General features: G+C 44.1%; 1 protein-coding gene across 5 annotated transcripts in view; it reads left to right on the forward strand.

Moving 5' to 3' along the window:
- The window catches only part of NELL2 (neural EGFL like 2), a 1,115,698-nt gene that overhangs the window by 713,464 nt on the left and 386,744 nt on the right, over positions 1-15,490 (forward strand). For all 5 annotated transcript variants that reach the window (XM_078674276.1, XM_078674273.1, XM_078674277.1 and 2 more), the window contains one exon: positions 15,363-15,488. In XM_078674276.1, the coding sequence (XP_078530402.1) occupies positions 15,363-15,488 (126 nt within the window). The remainder of the gene's footprint in view (positions 1-15,362; positions 15,489-15,490) is intronic.

A 15,490-nucleotide genomic window follows, 5' to 3' on the forward strand; every position in this document is an offset into this window, starting at 1 on the left:
AAAATAAGACTTGTAGAAAACAAATAGCTCCACCTGGGGCTATTACGATGTCGTGACAGCAATAAATCCAAAGTACTCCACAGACCGGGTGGAGCACTGCCTCGGGCACGGAGACATACGGACCCCCAAACAAACAGTACTTTGGAAATGGAGTCTATGATGATGCACGTCGTCGGGGAGGTGAGGCGTCTGTGCCGAGGTCGAGGCAGGCTTCCTGGCTGCCACGGGGAAGGTGAGGCATCGTGCCCACAGGAGGCAGCTTGTCAAGTCCAGGACATGGGAAGGCAGTTTCATCGGCAGTGAGGCATCGGTTCCGGTGACGATACGAAGTCGGGAAGTTTGTGGAGTCACCCTCAGTGGTTATCTGTGCCACGATAACAGGATGCAGGCACTGGTGATTACAGAGTCGGTGCGAGTGCCTGCGTCGGGCACGGCCGATAACTGCAGTCGTCAGCAGGCATCGAAGGGCATCAGAGCTGCGGTGCAGGCCGGGTGGTGTATTGTTCACTTCAGGAGCAGTGCCCCGGGCCTCGGTGCAGGTCGTGGCGTTACACAGCCGCGTTGCAGCTGGCGTCAGAAACAGGTTTTCTTGCTTCTTTTAAGTTGCTTCCAGCTTCTAACAGCAGGAATAACCTCCAGAGGCCAAAAACTGGAATAGGCGCCTTCTGGCAGGTCAGAACTCTCAGCAAGATTGTTCAGGGGAGCTGGGGGTGAAGTCTTTGTGTCCCTGAGACTTTGGAACAGGAGACCAGCATATTTCAGGCCCTTGGAGATCTTCTTCAAGCAGGTTAAAAGCACAGTTCCAATCTATGTCCTCTCCTTGGCAGAAACAGCAACTGCAGGCCAACCCCACACAACAAACAGCAAAGGGGCAGTACTCCTCCTCACAGCTCTTCAACTTTTCTCCTTGGAATAGCTTCTTTTTTGGTCCAGTAGTAATATAAAGTTCTGGGGTTTCAGGTGTAATACTTGTACCCCAAAATGTCTTTGTTCTCTTTGTGTAAGGGTCTCTGAGCCCTGTCCAAGCCAGTTCTGTCCTCAAGTGGCGGCTGGTGGATTTTGAAAGTGGTAGGGCGAAAAATGTTGTACCCTAATGTAATAAGCGAGCGAAGGAAGCGAGCGAGCTTGAACCGCAAAAGGAGGGTGCAAGAAATTTTTGAAAAAATTGAATTCAATTGGTGGGTTTTACACCACATATTTACTGCAAATTGTTGAAAAAGGGGGATCCAAATCTAGCATTTTGAAGCACAAGTGTGAAGAAAAAACATTATAATCAAATAAAAATGTGCCCAATCCTCGAACTGGTCTGCTTGTAAAATGACCCTCAAGCCAAGCACATACAACCAACGGAAACAGGTCCTCTAAGTGTTTCCCATCTGTAACACATCTCTGAACCACCTGTTTTCATAGTATATAATAATGGAAATGCTGCACTGTGTTCTTATTTATCTTATGCAACTTACAACCATTGACAAAGCCTATAGTCCTAGCTGGTTGTAGGTTTAATGTCACTCGTATGTAGCACAAGACAGAACATAGCACCCAGCAAAGCATATGAACACTTCACAGCTCAATACAATATCACAACTCAAGGCACACCTCTGCATGGCATCATAGCTCACTGCAACCCATCACAACATCAGAGCTCAAGGCAACTTGTAACATCATAAGACACATCACACCACCACAGAGCAGCTCGTCACGGTATCAGTGGGACATTTACAACACAATGACACAGCTATACCTACAAGATCATTGAAATAATCTGTGTGGAAAGGTGTCCAGTGTACATGCAGTCAGCTGCGCAAGGTTCTACCTGCCTCACATCTTACACAATCACCACAACTTTCACATTTCTTGAAGACTTTCTCTGAAATCACTATGGAGCTGGAGTTCTCGAAACACATCACACAACTTGTTTGGAGTTTTCATCGGAGGCAGCATTACACCACGGCAATCCTAACAACACAACACATTAGTTACCATGGTTGGAATGGCTATTCAAGGTCACCTATATGGTAATTTTATTATGTTAAGATATGAAAGCTAAGCTTTTGATTTTGCTCAGGCCTCACCTGTCGACTTTGTCCCAGGCACATAGGCTTTTCTTAGGTTGTGCTTTAAATATCCACAGTCCAGTATTTCACACATTTATACTCCCCTTTTCATAAATGTGAACAACAACTTACTTTGAAAAAGGAGAAGCTAGTTGCAATTTTACAGATACAGAAGACTGCTGTGTCTGAAAGGAAGACTCTCCTACCACATCCAAAAAGCACACTTAATAGTTACTTTCTCAATAATAACAATCCAGAGAGGAGGGTGAAGACTACTTCTGTAGGATTTTTTATTTGGAAATCCACTGGAAAATGGAGAAATGCGGTAGGCAAAACGATCCTCGAGCGCTGTTTTTGTGAAGCTCAATTACTGTGACCTGGTGATGCCCTCTCTGTACGGAGGGTGGAGAGGCGTGCCGAAGACAAAATCACGTCTTCACACTGTTCTTTTTAATGAGGATACGAAAAGGAGCAGATCTCGATGAGGATTGGTGGGAATGTATGAGGAATGCTTTTTTAAGTGGGGAAATGTTTTTAATTTGGGGAATAAAAATAAAGAAAATGTTTTTGTTTTTTTACGTTAGGCAGCCCTTCCTAATGTGCAGAAATGCACGCTATGCACAACTGCATACAGTAGGACTAGACAACCTAAAAAAATCATATGCAACAAGTATCCCTGGAAACCGGCATCCGCCGTGGCTTTCTGTTCGTACTATTATACTGTTTTATGATGTTTTTAAAAGCATGGAAATACATTCATAGAACTTCTTCCATACTTGACACTTTTTTCATGAACCAGGCCCACTCTGAACAGTTTCATCAGGTTTCTACACGTAAGAGCCGAAGACCTAATAACAATATGCGTCCATGGGTGAAACCGAGTCACTAGTGAAAGTTTTGTCATGACGTCCGTGCTTTCTCCCTCCCACATTTAAGGAATTCCGGATTAGTGCGTTTCCACGTATCCAGGGGCAGGCATCCAGTGCACCATGACCTCGAGTTCCCAGAAACTATTCTCTCATTCCAGTGGGAAATGACAGCTAATTTCAGAGAAATAGGAGGTTTCTTTGTTCAAATGTAGAACCTCTGAAGCACCCCTGCACGATGACCCAGACACAGCTATCACCCCGGTCTGGCCAACATGAAAGCGGCCCAGACAGTGTGTCACAGGAGGCAGTGATGCCATTGCAGCCCCCAGCATCCTACATGACAGTGATAGCGCTGTGTGTCAACAGCAGGAGCCAAGCATCCTACTGGTGGTATTACTGTAAGTTAGAAATGCCCGCCTGGGCCTTACCTGAGCTTGTGAACTGACTCAAGTTAGTTCAGAGTGGACGACGTCACGTCAGCAGCAGGCAGTCCGGCCTAGGCAGGCGGCAGCAACAAGTTCCAAAAACGGTGCTGTTTAAAGCGGCAAGCAAGGCAGCAACACTGAGAAGTAATCAGTGCTGGCCTTGCCCTGCAGTAAATAATGAGGACGTAATCAAAAATGCTCTCCGATCTGCAACTTTCACAGTCACTGCAAAGTGCAGGCTCATGTGCGGGACACCTGAGGTGGTCGAGTCTGCGCAGACTCGTTTCCTGCTTCCCACCTGCAACACCCTTTCCCAACTCGTCACAGGGAGGGGTCCCACCCACGCCCTGTAACGAGTTGGGAAAGGGTGTGGTGACAAGCTCCACTCTCCTTGATTGACGTGGAGGTTTAGCGATCCCGGGCTTGTATTCAAAACGCCCGGGGCTAACTTAACCTCCATTCCATCAGGGGGTGGAGACTGCTCCTCACAGCTAGGTGTTTGCTGTGCTGATGACATCACAGCCTTCAGGGCTGTGAGGTTCTCAGCCGGCAACCACGTAGCCTTAGGCTAGGCTGCTTGCTTGAGAAAACAACAGGGCAGGGTGAGTCATGAGAGGTGAGAGGTCATAACAATTAACACTGCAGTAGTGATATCGGTGAGTGAGTGTGGGGCATACAGTGCCTCGCGTTCAAGGCATTGATTTTGGCAGCTCATAATTCATGGGTATTTTTCATAAATGACATCCAGCAATGTAACGGGGGTGGAGCCCCGACGCCCTAATAGAGAAACCGCCACTGCTGTCCTCACTGGTACAGTATGACCACAGGGTGTGGAGACATAATTGTGTAAGGGAGACAGGCCCTACTCAGGTGCAAGGAAATCTCTTCCCACTACTATATATGCAGCAGCAGAGCCCCATTCAGCTCAGCTCTGAGCCATCCAGGTAGGGCCAGGCACACTTCAATGCCCCCACCCAGTGACTGTCCAGAGTGACTGCACATCCCCAGCCCCAGTCACTCCAAAACCAGACAGTCAATGCACAAACAGGCAGAGGCATGCAGAATGGTTAAACAAGAAGATGCCTACTTTCTAAAAGTGCCATTTTCAAACACACAATTTAAAAACCATCTTTACTAAAAGATGTGTTATTAAATTATGAGTTCAGAGAGTCTAAACTTTATTTCCCTATTTTGCCCAATGGGAGGTTTACTTCTTAGATATCACAATGTGTTTCCCATTCTATCCTATAGGGCAAGATAGCCATTCAATAGTGAAAAACGAAATTGGCAGTATTTCACTATTAGAACATGTTGCACACACCAGTACATGTCCTACCTTTCACATACACAGCACCCTGCCCCAGGGGATACGTTGAGCCTAGCCTTGGGGCACCTTACATGTAAGAAAAAGGAAGGTTAGGGCCTGGAAAGTGGGTGCACTTGCCAGGTCGACATGGCAGTTAACAAACTGCGCACAGACACTGCAGGGCAGGTCTCAGATACATTTTCAGGGCTACTCATCTAATCAGTGCTGCAGGCCCACTAGTAGCATTTGATTTACAGGCCCTGGCACACTTAGTGCACTTTACTAGGGGCTTACCAGTAAATCAAATATGCCAATCAGGAAGAAGCAATTGTAACAACAATTTACAAAGAGAGCACATGCACTTTAGCACTGATTAGCAGTGGGAAAGTACCCAGAGTCCTATAGCCAACAACAACAGATCGGAATAGGAGGATGAAGCAAAATGTTTGGGGATAACCCTGCAAAAAGGGGCAAGTCCAACACTTGTGAGTTGGTCGCTTTCACGCTTCTCATTCCTTTGCATTATAATCCCAGGCATGGATATCTGCCTAATTGATCTCTTGATATGTCGTTTTCATATTGCCTCCCTATAAGTTCCTTTATTATTATTGACTCTTTTCCATCTGGTTGAATTGCATTTTCCTCCATAATGTTTGTAAGCCCCGTCTGGGTTGTATCTGCTTTCATTTTTCTAGCATTAGCCCCGTACACATTCATTAGTAGATTTTTGTTGTAGGTTATCTATCTTGAGTAACAAGGTTTACCTAAGGTGTATCCTGACTTTTACAATATCATTTCCTCCTTTGCCTTGTGACCTCAAAATCTCACCTGTCCACTCTCTTATTCACAGACTATGAAGAAACATTTATCTAATTGCCTTATTCTAAGATATTGCCTGTAGACATCTTTAGCTGTTTGTTGGCACAAAGACCCAAAGAGGGCTTTGTGTTGATTCCTTATTTATCATTCAGCCTAGATTTGTATTGGCTGTAAGCCATTATAAAAACATCAGCATCCTCTGGGCCTGCTCCTACCTCCTGAAATTAGCGTGTGGAACACCCCTGATTAAAAATAAATCTTCACTAGTTGCAGATATTCTGTCCAATTATCAGTTGATCTCACAGCTGCCTTACTTGGCCAGGTAGTTAAAGAAGGCTGTTACCAGCCTTTCCCCAAAAAAATGACCTTTTACATCCAGCACACATGGGTTTTCGCTCTTGTTTCAGTATGGAATTGACAGTTTTCTCATCGCTTGATAACTTACGCTGCTGTGTCAACAATAGCATCTATGCCACTCTGACCCTTTTGAATCCATCAGCAGCCTTCGGCACAGTGTGCCATCAAAACTTAATAGATATGATGTCAGCCCTGAGAGTTAGGAACTAAATGATATCATGGTTCAGTAACATCCTGCCAGACAGATTTTTCCAGATTATATTGTATCTTTCCTCTTGGGGTACTACTATGGTGTGTCTCTCGACCTCCAAGGCGATTTGGTCCAGAGGTTACATTTAGTTCAGAACTATGCATCCAAACCACAATGGTCTTGGACCTATGTCCAAGGAATCATATCACTTCAGCCGTGATTTCCTTACTCTGGCTCCCTTAAAAAAAACATACTTTCCAAGTCTATGTGCCTAAGCCATAAGGCATTGTTTAATCTACATTGCTCCCCACTCACCAAGCGCTTTCAATGGTGCCATCCCCATCAGAGACCGTAGTTCAAGGACAAATTTCTATTCAGGATTCAGATGTTTTGTTTATCTGCCATAGATGGATGAGCTTTTTAAGTGGCAGCAGCCACATGGCGGAATGGGCTACTTTGCTTCATCTATGCAAGGAATGCAATTTGACTACATTTTGCATATTGTTAAAAGCTTAGCTTTTTTCCTCATTCTCTTACCATTCCTTGCAGTAGTGACTTCCTATAGCATTTCGTTGACATTTATTTGTATGTTCTAACACCAAGATAATACTAGGAGGCAAATGCCTGTGCATTACAAAAACCTCGTCAGTAGCAAATAAATTACAAAAATGGTACCTCTGCATTGGTGACCTTTGCACCTGTTTAATGTTTGCATCCTTTCTTGAGTAAAATAATATATTTGTTCTGTTATATTCAATTAGGAAATATATGGTTTTAAAGACTCCAAAATGCGCCTCTCCCATTTTAAACTGTTCATCTTTTATACCATTAGGGGGCATATGTACAAGGGGCTAACGCCGCCTGAGCAGCACTTTTGGTTTAGCGGTGATATTTTTATCACCATATGTACAAGCTGTCGCTAACCTTTGTTAGCTGCAGTTTTCCGTCGAAAACGTCCATTATAAAGATCGCCACTTCTGTTAGCGATAATAAAATGCAAGAGAGGCGTTCCTGTGCAAAATCGGCATCTAACCCCACTTTGCAAAGTTTACAAGGGTATTCTTTAAGTTTGTAGGACCAAAAAACTGCCTCTAACTGCAGTTAGAGGCAGTTTTTTAAGATTAGAAGATAGCTGGTTTTAAAAATGGAGATAACCCTTGGGGCCTCATTTCAGCAGATTTTGTTGCTGGACTGCGCTGCACTGCGACAGAACTACAGGGCAGGACTGCGCACCATCAATAAGAGAGTGCGCAATCCTGGGCCTCACTCATGAAAAGTGTTGCAGCCCTGCGACAAAACAGCGTTGCAACACTTTTCACTACACACTTCTTGCAACACCACAGATGCGCTGTATTCACTAGATAGCGCTCCATGACAGAAGTAATGACAGATACGTCTGGAATCCTGATTTATGTGTCACACATTGCTGCAGTCTTGTCACAACCATGACACAAACTTCAGCAATGCATGGGGCCAGCCTAACCCTATGGCACTGCGTCACCCTTACGCTTACCATCATGCAGGCGTAAGGTACTGATGGGGTGCCCGGGTGTCAGCATAGTTGGAGATCAATCGGTGGCAGTTGCCCGCTGTGGTGTCATCGTATGTAAGCGTTGGTGCTGAGGGTGTTGACGAGACGTACTTCTGTGGCCTTGATCTAGCTGCAAGGGGGGCAAAGATGATGGTTGTGTTTGGTGAGCATGGTGAAGACTTGATGTATACAATGATGGTCGCTCCAGGAGAGTCTGATGGTGTGGCTGTAGTTGAAGGTCCTGCTGGCGGAGGAAACGTGCTCGACCGTGTGTCCTGCTATGTGGCATGCTGGGGTGACAAGCTGCTTGAGTCTGATGTTGGGAGCTTCCCTAGGAGGGGGTGATGTTCTGGTCACTGGGGTTGTCCAGGGATGTCATAATGGTTTGGAGAGCCTGGTGTGCAATGAGTTCTACAATGCTATTGAAGAATGGGTGTCCATGGCCCAGGAGAGCCTGAAAGTCAGGGTGCTAGAGGATGGAGTTGGGGTTGGTCCAGATCTGGAAGTTAAGGTGTTCCATGGTCACCATTGGGTCACTAGAGCGCGTGGTCAGTCGGAGTGTGCTGCTGTAGGTGTTGGCAATGCCTCCTCCTGGACGGTCGGGGTGGTCCTTGCAGGTGATTCAGTAGCCGTCAGTGATGGTAATGGCGATGTCCGGTCCGGAGCAGATGTAGGTCCTGGCAGGCGTTTTGGCATCCAGGGTTGATGCCGAGGAGGGTGCTGGTGCCATAGGGGTGGAGTGTCCGAGAGGAAGGGTTCTTCGTGCTGAGCACCGTCCAGGGCAGATGGACGCAGGCGGGCTTGTCTATGGCTTGTCTTTGGCACGTGAGACGCCGATTACAACGCAGGCATTACATCGTAATGCCTTTACAACACAAATCCAACAATGCAGGTGTCCTTACATCGCATTCCATTACAACGCATTGTGAGGTCAGTAATTGGGTATTTAACATTTTTAGGGTGGGTATGGTTTTCGAGTGTCGGAAATTAAATGTGGGGTGTAATATGGGATAATATTTGAAATTTGGGGTGTGTTTTGGAGGCTCAAGGATGCATTTTAGGGTTTAGGGTTTACAATTGGGGTGCAAGGGTTAGTTTTAGGGTTCCACTCACTGAAGTGGGAATAATAATGTTTACTTCTCCGCAATCCAACACCTTCCCTACTGTTGCAATATGCCTAGTATTAGTATGCACTGTAATGGAATGCGATATAATTGTATGCGTCCTAACTCTATATCTACCTTTGGCACACCTGTGGTACGCCCGCTGTGCATGGCCGCACATCGGCAACCCTTAGGAAGTGCTGCAAGGGGACTGGACAGCTGGGAGGTAGGAAATGCACACTGGATGGGGAGTTGACGCGGGGCGTGTGTGTGAGCAAGTGTTGTAAATATTTAAATGTAAGAAATCTTACCTCGAGGCCAGGTCCCGTTTTTTCATTGCTTCTGCTCTCCTGAGTCTGCTTCCAGGAACAGAAAGTAGGCAGCCAGGCTCCCTCCCCTAAGCCAATCACAACGCTAAAATGCGGCATTGGGATTGGTCATTGGTGCCGGGACGAGGCGTTCAACCAGGGGCTGGAGGTGTGGGCATGTTTTCCATGCTGGCTGTAATGCATCTTGCATTGCGAACTGGACAGTGCACATGACTACTTTGTGCAGCCTGAGCGGGTCACCCGCTGCGCACTTCATTGGGCATGCCACTCCGACCATACCCTGCTCTCTGAGCAGAGCAGCCCTCCCCATCATCCCACCCACAAAGGAGACAAGGCACGATTACATCAGGAAGTTATCATCATGTGATGGTTGTTCCTCATCTTGCACTGCTTGAAAGAAGTGGGTTGACGCTCTTCCGCCATAGTGGATGAGCCGACACTGGGGGTGCAGCATCTACAGGTGCTAGGCCTGGGCAACTTGACCCCGGGCCTCCTGCGCTACGTGTCCCACCTTCTCCTTACCTGGACATTGATGCCGTGGTAAAATCCGCTAAACTCTCTTCAAAACTGTGATTCAGCCATCAGGAGCCTCAGCCAAGTGGTATTGCACAAGCCTGGGTACAGCAGTCGCAGCCAAGTCCGCTGGTGAACCTCCCGATGCAGTTGATGCAGCAGGGCTCCTTTAGGCGTGAAGTTTCAGTTCTCCCGCAACACAAGTTTGGAGCAGCTCAGGGGTGTCACCCTCCACATTGTCCGGCCAGCACAACCTCATCTGGCCTATGATTTAGAGAGGTGCCGCCCACAGTTGGTAATCCCCTCTGTGCACCCCGGTGTAGTGGTGGATTGTAGTAAATGATGCAGACCTACCTACGTTCGTGCACAGGAGTGCCTTAATCATTCACAGCTCCAAGGGGCGCAAGGCAGTCTTCTCACACAGGTCTGCAACTTGTCTCCATGCGACCGGCGCTAGATTTCACCACCAGGTACATGCGATCACTGCGCCTCAATGTCTACCGCCATGAGTCATCAACTCCACAGCTCCTCTGCATCCCACTCCAGGCTCCAGACACAGGTCCAGTGAGTCATCCAGGCTCCTGATGCAGGTCCAGCGAGGCATCCAGGCTCCAGACGCAGGTCCAGCGAGGTATCCAGGCTCCAGACGCAGGTCCATCGAGGCTTCCAGGATCCAGACGCAGGTCCAGCGAGGCATCCAGGCTAAAGACGCAAGTCCTGCGAGGCATCCAGGCTCTCATCCAGGTCATCCTGGATGTTGGGTGGCTTGAGGGGGTTGTTGATGTGTGCTGCACTTGGCGATGGCTGCTTCATTCTGCTTTCATTATTTTTCTTGCCTATTTCCCAATTGGAGGTCGACTGATAGGCTATTTGTTAGATTAGAGGGAAAAAACTCATGTTGGACTGACTAAATTGCGTTTTCTTGCCGCTAGGGGGCCTTTCGTTGGTTTTCGCCCACTAACACCGTAATTCCTATCACCATCATCATTTCACTGCTGATCCCTGAAGCTATCGTCATGTAGCGCCATCTTGTACATACTACACTAGCAAGACGATAGTTTTCAGTGGTACACAGCGGTAAGCAAACTGCTGCTAACTAGCGTTAGCTGTAGTTTTCGCAAGTCCTTGTACATATGACCCTAAGTCTCTCCTCTTTTACAAAGTCATGCTAGAACAATAACCCTGCTGCTCCCATGTAAAGCATTGTAGCATGACCTTAGTCTGACAATCATCTCAGTTTGAAATGTATCAATTAGTATTTTCAAAAACAAAGGTCTCCTTTAAACTCAATCTCCCCAACAGTTTGCAGTTAATATTAAGTAGGAAGACAGTGCCTGAATTGTGCCATGACAGGAAAGTTCAATAAACTGATTTCAGGTGCATAATAAACTGTGATGCTTCAAATATCATATAATGAATTAGGGTTCACCATCAGTAGCTGGGATTCACCTTAACGTGGCTTCGATTATAGCCTAAAAGATACACTATTGATAACAATGGAGTATATTTGAATGGAAAACATCTGAATCTTTGAAGGTAGGCATCTGCAAATTTGATTTGTTCAAGTGCAATTAACCCCTTCCATGCTGATGACGGCCCCCAGCCGTCATGCATCATGGTGGGCATGTGCCGATGAAGGCTGGGGGCCGCCATGAACCCGCCGACTCATTAAAACGGCCGCACAGGCGCAGAATCGCGGCCGCGCCCAAGGGGTTAAAGATCACCTTCTTATCTTAAGAAGTGCTGAAAGACATGACATTATTTAAATGAAACTAAATGTACTTGAACCTTGCCCTTAATGAAAACTGATTCACTTAAATTAGTGAAAAAGTATCTCAAGAATCTGACTGCTTGGATTGTAATGACTGTAGCAAAAATATACACCATCCTCTATAGTTTTATCATGGGTGCTAATATAAAATATGTATGTGCTATTTTCAGGTCACAAAATATTACTTTTGGTTAGCACAGATATGACATATATAAAAAGCATGAGTGAAATCCTTCATGACAACTGCACAGCTGCCAAGTTTTCCAAGTCCATTTGTGATGTGATGGTCCTGTTTAGATATTTTTCTTTAAATTCTGGGACTTGTAGTCCTGATTTATAGTAGAATAAACAAGACTACAATTTCAGAATTTAAAGAATACACCTGGCTTGGAGCAGCTCATCCCGAATTGACCTGGGAAATTTGGCAGGCCTGCAGATGCATTAAGCCCTGTTTACCTAAAGGCCTGTTTGGCAGTTTGATAGTCTGTAACATAGGTGAGATAATGTTTGGTGTAAGACAGTTTGCACAATGTCAGTAAATTTGAAAGTAGATGGATATGATCAATTGTGTTATATTTGTTAATGTTATACGCTTGAACTTGGCTAAACAAAAACGTTTGGGTTACACACTTATATGACAATCTTCATCAAACATCAAAGTTGTATATTGAACTGGAAATATTTAAGTTGCTGGCAAACTGCACATTTGACACACATAGCTAAAGCAGCATTCAAAATGGTAGTAAAACAGTATATGACAAGGAGGAGTGCCCTGACCACACACAAAGCTTAGAATAACTTATGTGGTACTTAATACACCTTAAATGAATTTAAAAAACATACTTATTCACACTCTTACCATAAATGGGGTATTACAGTAAGGGTAGACAAGTAGGAAAATCTTCCCAGATGAAGATTAACGGTTAAAGATCTTTCCAACCCTTCTGGTGATCTAGAAAAAAAATTAAACTCTGAACTGTATATCTAGATTACAGCATGACACTTTGTGAAAGGAAGAAATAGGCTCAAAATGTAGTTTTCCAGGGAGTGTTTCAGAGTTTAATGGGGTAGAAGCAATGCCTTCATTCAGCAATGCTCCTTCCCTGAAAAACTCAAGGTCCCTCTACACTCTTAAGAGTGGAGGGAACTGCTGTGTTTATCGCTGTGCATTCTCAGCTTGCTCTACCAGCATAAGCCTTTGACCTGCTGGCCCACAGATTACAAAGCGCACCATAATGGCGTCAGAATAAATGGGCACCACATATGGTTGATGCTAACACCCAGTGATGATGTGATATGGTGTAGTGAATAAGCTGTTTGGCAACAGGACCACTTCAGTATGGGAAGCACTGGGGGATCCTTTTGGTTGAGCTAACATTTTAAAGATCTTTCGATTAGTGGCATGAATATTTCCCATTTCGATATGAAGATTTTAATATGTGTATTGTTTTTTCACAGGTTTTAATTATTTTAATTTATTAGTCGGAGAATTTATATGTTGGTCCTGAAGAAGGTGGCAAAAATGTGTGAGATTCACCGAAACATGTAGACAAAATTAACAATACTGAATCTGTGTACAGTTCAGATATGAGAGATGTTAAACCTTATACTACCTCAATTGTATTTTGCCGCATTTTGAGGATTTTAACTGCAAGATATTTTTCTTATAATATAAATGTTTTCACCTTGTGAATGGCATGATTATCATTATTATTATTGTGACATTGCTGATGTATACATTGCAAGATTTAAAATGTACTACTTAAAAGGTTATTTGAGGACACACTATTAAAGCTGGGTGCCTTTTGATACTGGATTGCTGGTATTGCACTTGTAGATTTGTGTACCCTAGGGGTGTTTGAAGAGTTAATGCAGTGTATACTTGTGGACTGATGATTTTCCAAGCGGAGATTTGACTTTACCATCTACCTCTGGACCTTCAGGCCAAAAAGATGATTGCGCTGAAATATATAGGGCAGATTTCTCTAGTCTGGGTCATTTCTGTTTTGTTTTCAGTGTGGCTACACTGAAGGCATGCATTTCCCTGCCGGGCAGGTGGAGATCTCTAAATATGTGGGTGACCATCCACCAGGGGATCGGACGTCATAGCCTCTGCTGACCTGGCAGGCCACCAAGCCATCCGCAAGTTTCTAAATTCATAAATGCTAAATAGCCTGCTCTTTTTTGTGTATGACCTTGGAAAAAACACCACATAGGTTTTACTTTATCAGAAAAAAGGCCATTACTAGTTGTAAATGCAATGGTGATCCTCCACATGACAGTCTACCCTTTCAACAGTAACAAGCACAAGTACTTGGTGTATACCACACTCAAAACCTAATGATATGAATAATGTGCGGATCACAAGTCATGAGGTCATAAACTTAAATCATATATTGTAAATGTTGGGGCACTCGTACACTTGGAATCTCTCCTTAACCTTTTCATAATCAGAATGGATGAATATGCTATCAATGAAATATCAACTGTTTTATTATGATTCTTAGTTTAAAGAGTCTCCTGTTCTTCTGTAGTTCTGTCCCAAAATACCCTTCTTACAGAAAAGCTTAATAGCTGAGCTTCTGGATTTTCCTTTGGAGATTTTAACCTAACTCAAAACTTATCTAGCACTGGTTGTAGGTAGCCTCTCATCTTCTTAGGCCTCCTCAGGACAGGGTTAAAACACTAATTTGTCACCCGTATGAATACAGCTGAATCGTCAAACTCTATGGCCAAGGATTATATCCTTTGCAGGTCGATGGGACATCCGTGCCCCGCTGCCTCCTTTATGGAAATTAGTATGGGTCGACCCCTCAAGGGACCAAAACAGCCGAGGCGTCCCCTCTTCCTTCGTTATGCCAAAACACGAAGGAATCACCGGATTCACCTCCAAGTTGCACTGCCAAATGTATCCAATGAATCAAATTCATTCATTACCCTTCATCAAGGGTATCTACGAGAAAATATACATGCATATATTTTTCCTTTATCTATGTTCGTACTTTAAAACTGTAACCTCCATTTAATCACTACTTTACCTCAACATTACCCATTATCCTTGTTGCAGAAGGGACTGTGATTGATAGGGCTGCAGTTAGAGATAATGGGGGAAGTTGCGGGAATGCAACAAGGATAATCTGTGTAGTATAACAACAAGTGGATAATGGAAAGCAATATGGAACATAAGATATTTTAGCCAGGAAAGCATATGTCACTGTAAGCGTACAATAAGTGTGGGGATACAAGTGTATTCAAAGAGTTTTTGGCATTTGTTGGTAACACAGAGATAAAATGAAAATTTAAAGAGCAATCCTCATTTATGTGCTGTTGAGTTAAAGTTTCACTAGACAGATGGGTAATGTTGAGGTAAAGTAGTGATTAAATGGAGGTTACATTTTTAAAGTACGAACATAGATAAATGAAAAATATATGCAGCAAGATTTTATAGCTTTCAATCATTGTACAGATTTGAAATATAAACGAGTTGGTTTTTGTTTGAATATTGTGGGAATTGTCTGTGTTAATAATTGAACTGATGGTTTAAATGTATATTTTCTCGTAGATACCCCAGATGAAGGGTCGAATTCCCGAAATGCATTGGGTGTTTTTATTAAAATCATGACATGTTGTACATTTGATGTCCCTGCGTGTTTGTGAAAAGTCGTAGAATGATTAATCAAATGTGTAAAATGGATTGCACAAACCAAATGAGCAAAGGAAATATGGAAAAGGAAAAATGGATAAAATAAGGAGTAATTAATTAATTTGATTCATTGAATACATTTGGCAGTGCAACTTGGAGGTGAATCCGGTGATTCCTTCGTGTTTTGGCATTAGATACTCAAACAATATCAAAAGCCATCACAATCCTTAAAAGCTTACATAAACACACCAAACGTTGTTGGGTGTGATCTAGCAAAAAATTGTATCAGTTTTAACTATGTTGCATCAGTGTATAAACAGCACAATCTCCTTTATGTGTTCTACAGTATTTAGCTATATGTTAACCATTACTTTTACACTGTTATTATGTATTTTGACGAACGAGAAAAACATATCCACAATCATAATGACTATGCCACTTTTTTGCAGATATTGATGAATGTGCTGAAGGGCGCCATTATTGTCGTGAAAACACCATCTGTGTAAATACACCAGGATCATTCATGTGCATTTGCAAAACTGGCTATATCCGAATTGACGATTATTCTTGCACAGGT

Source organism: Lissotriton helveticus, chromosome 1_1, assembly GCF_964261635.1.
Source record: "Lissotriton helveticus chromosome 1_1, aLisHel1.1, whole genome shotgun sequence".
Taxonomy (NCBI): Eukaryota; Metazoa; Chordata; class Amphibia; order Caudata; family Salamandridae; genus Lissotriton; species Lissotriton helveticus.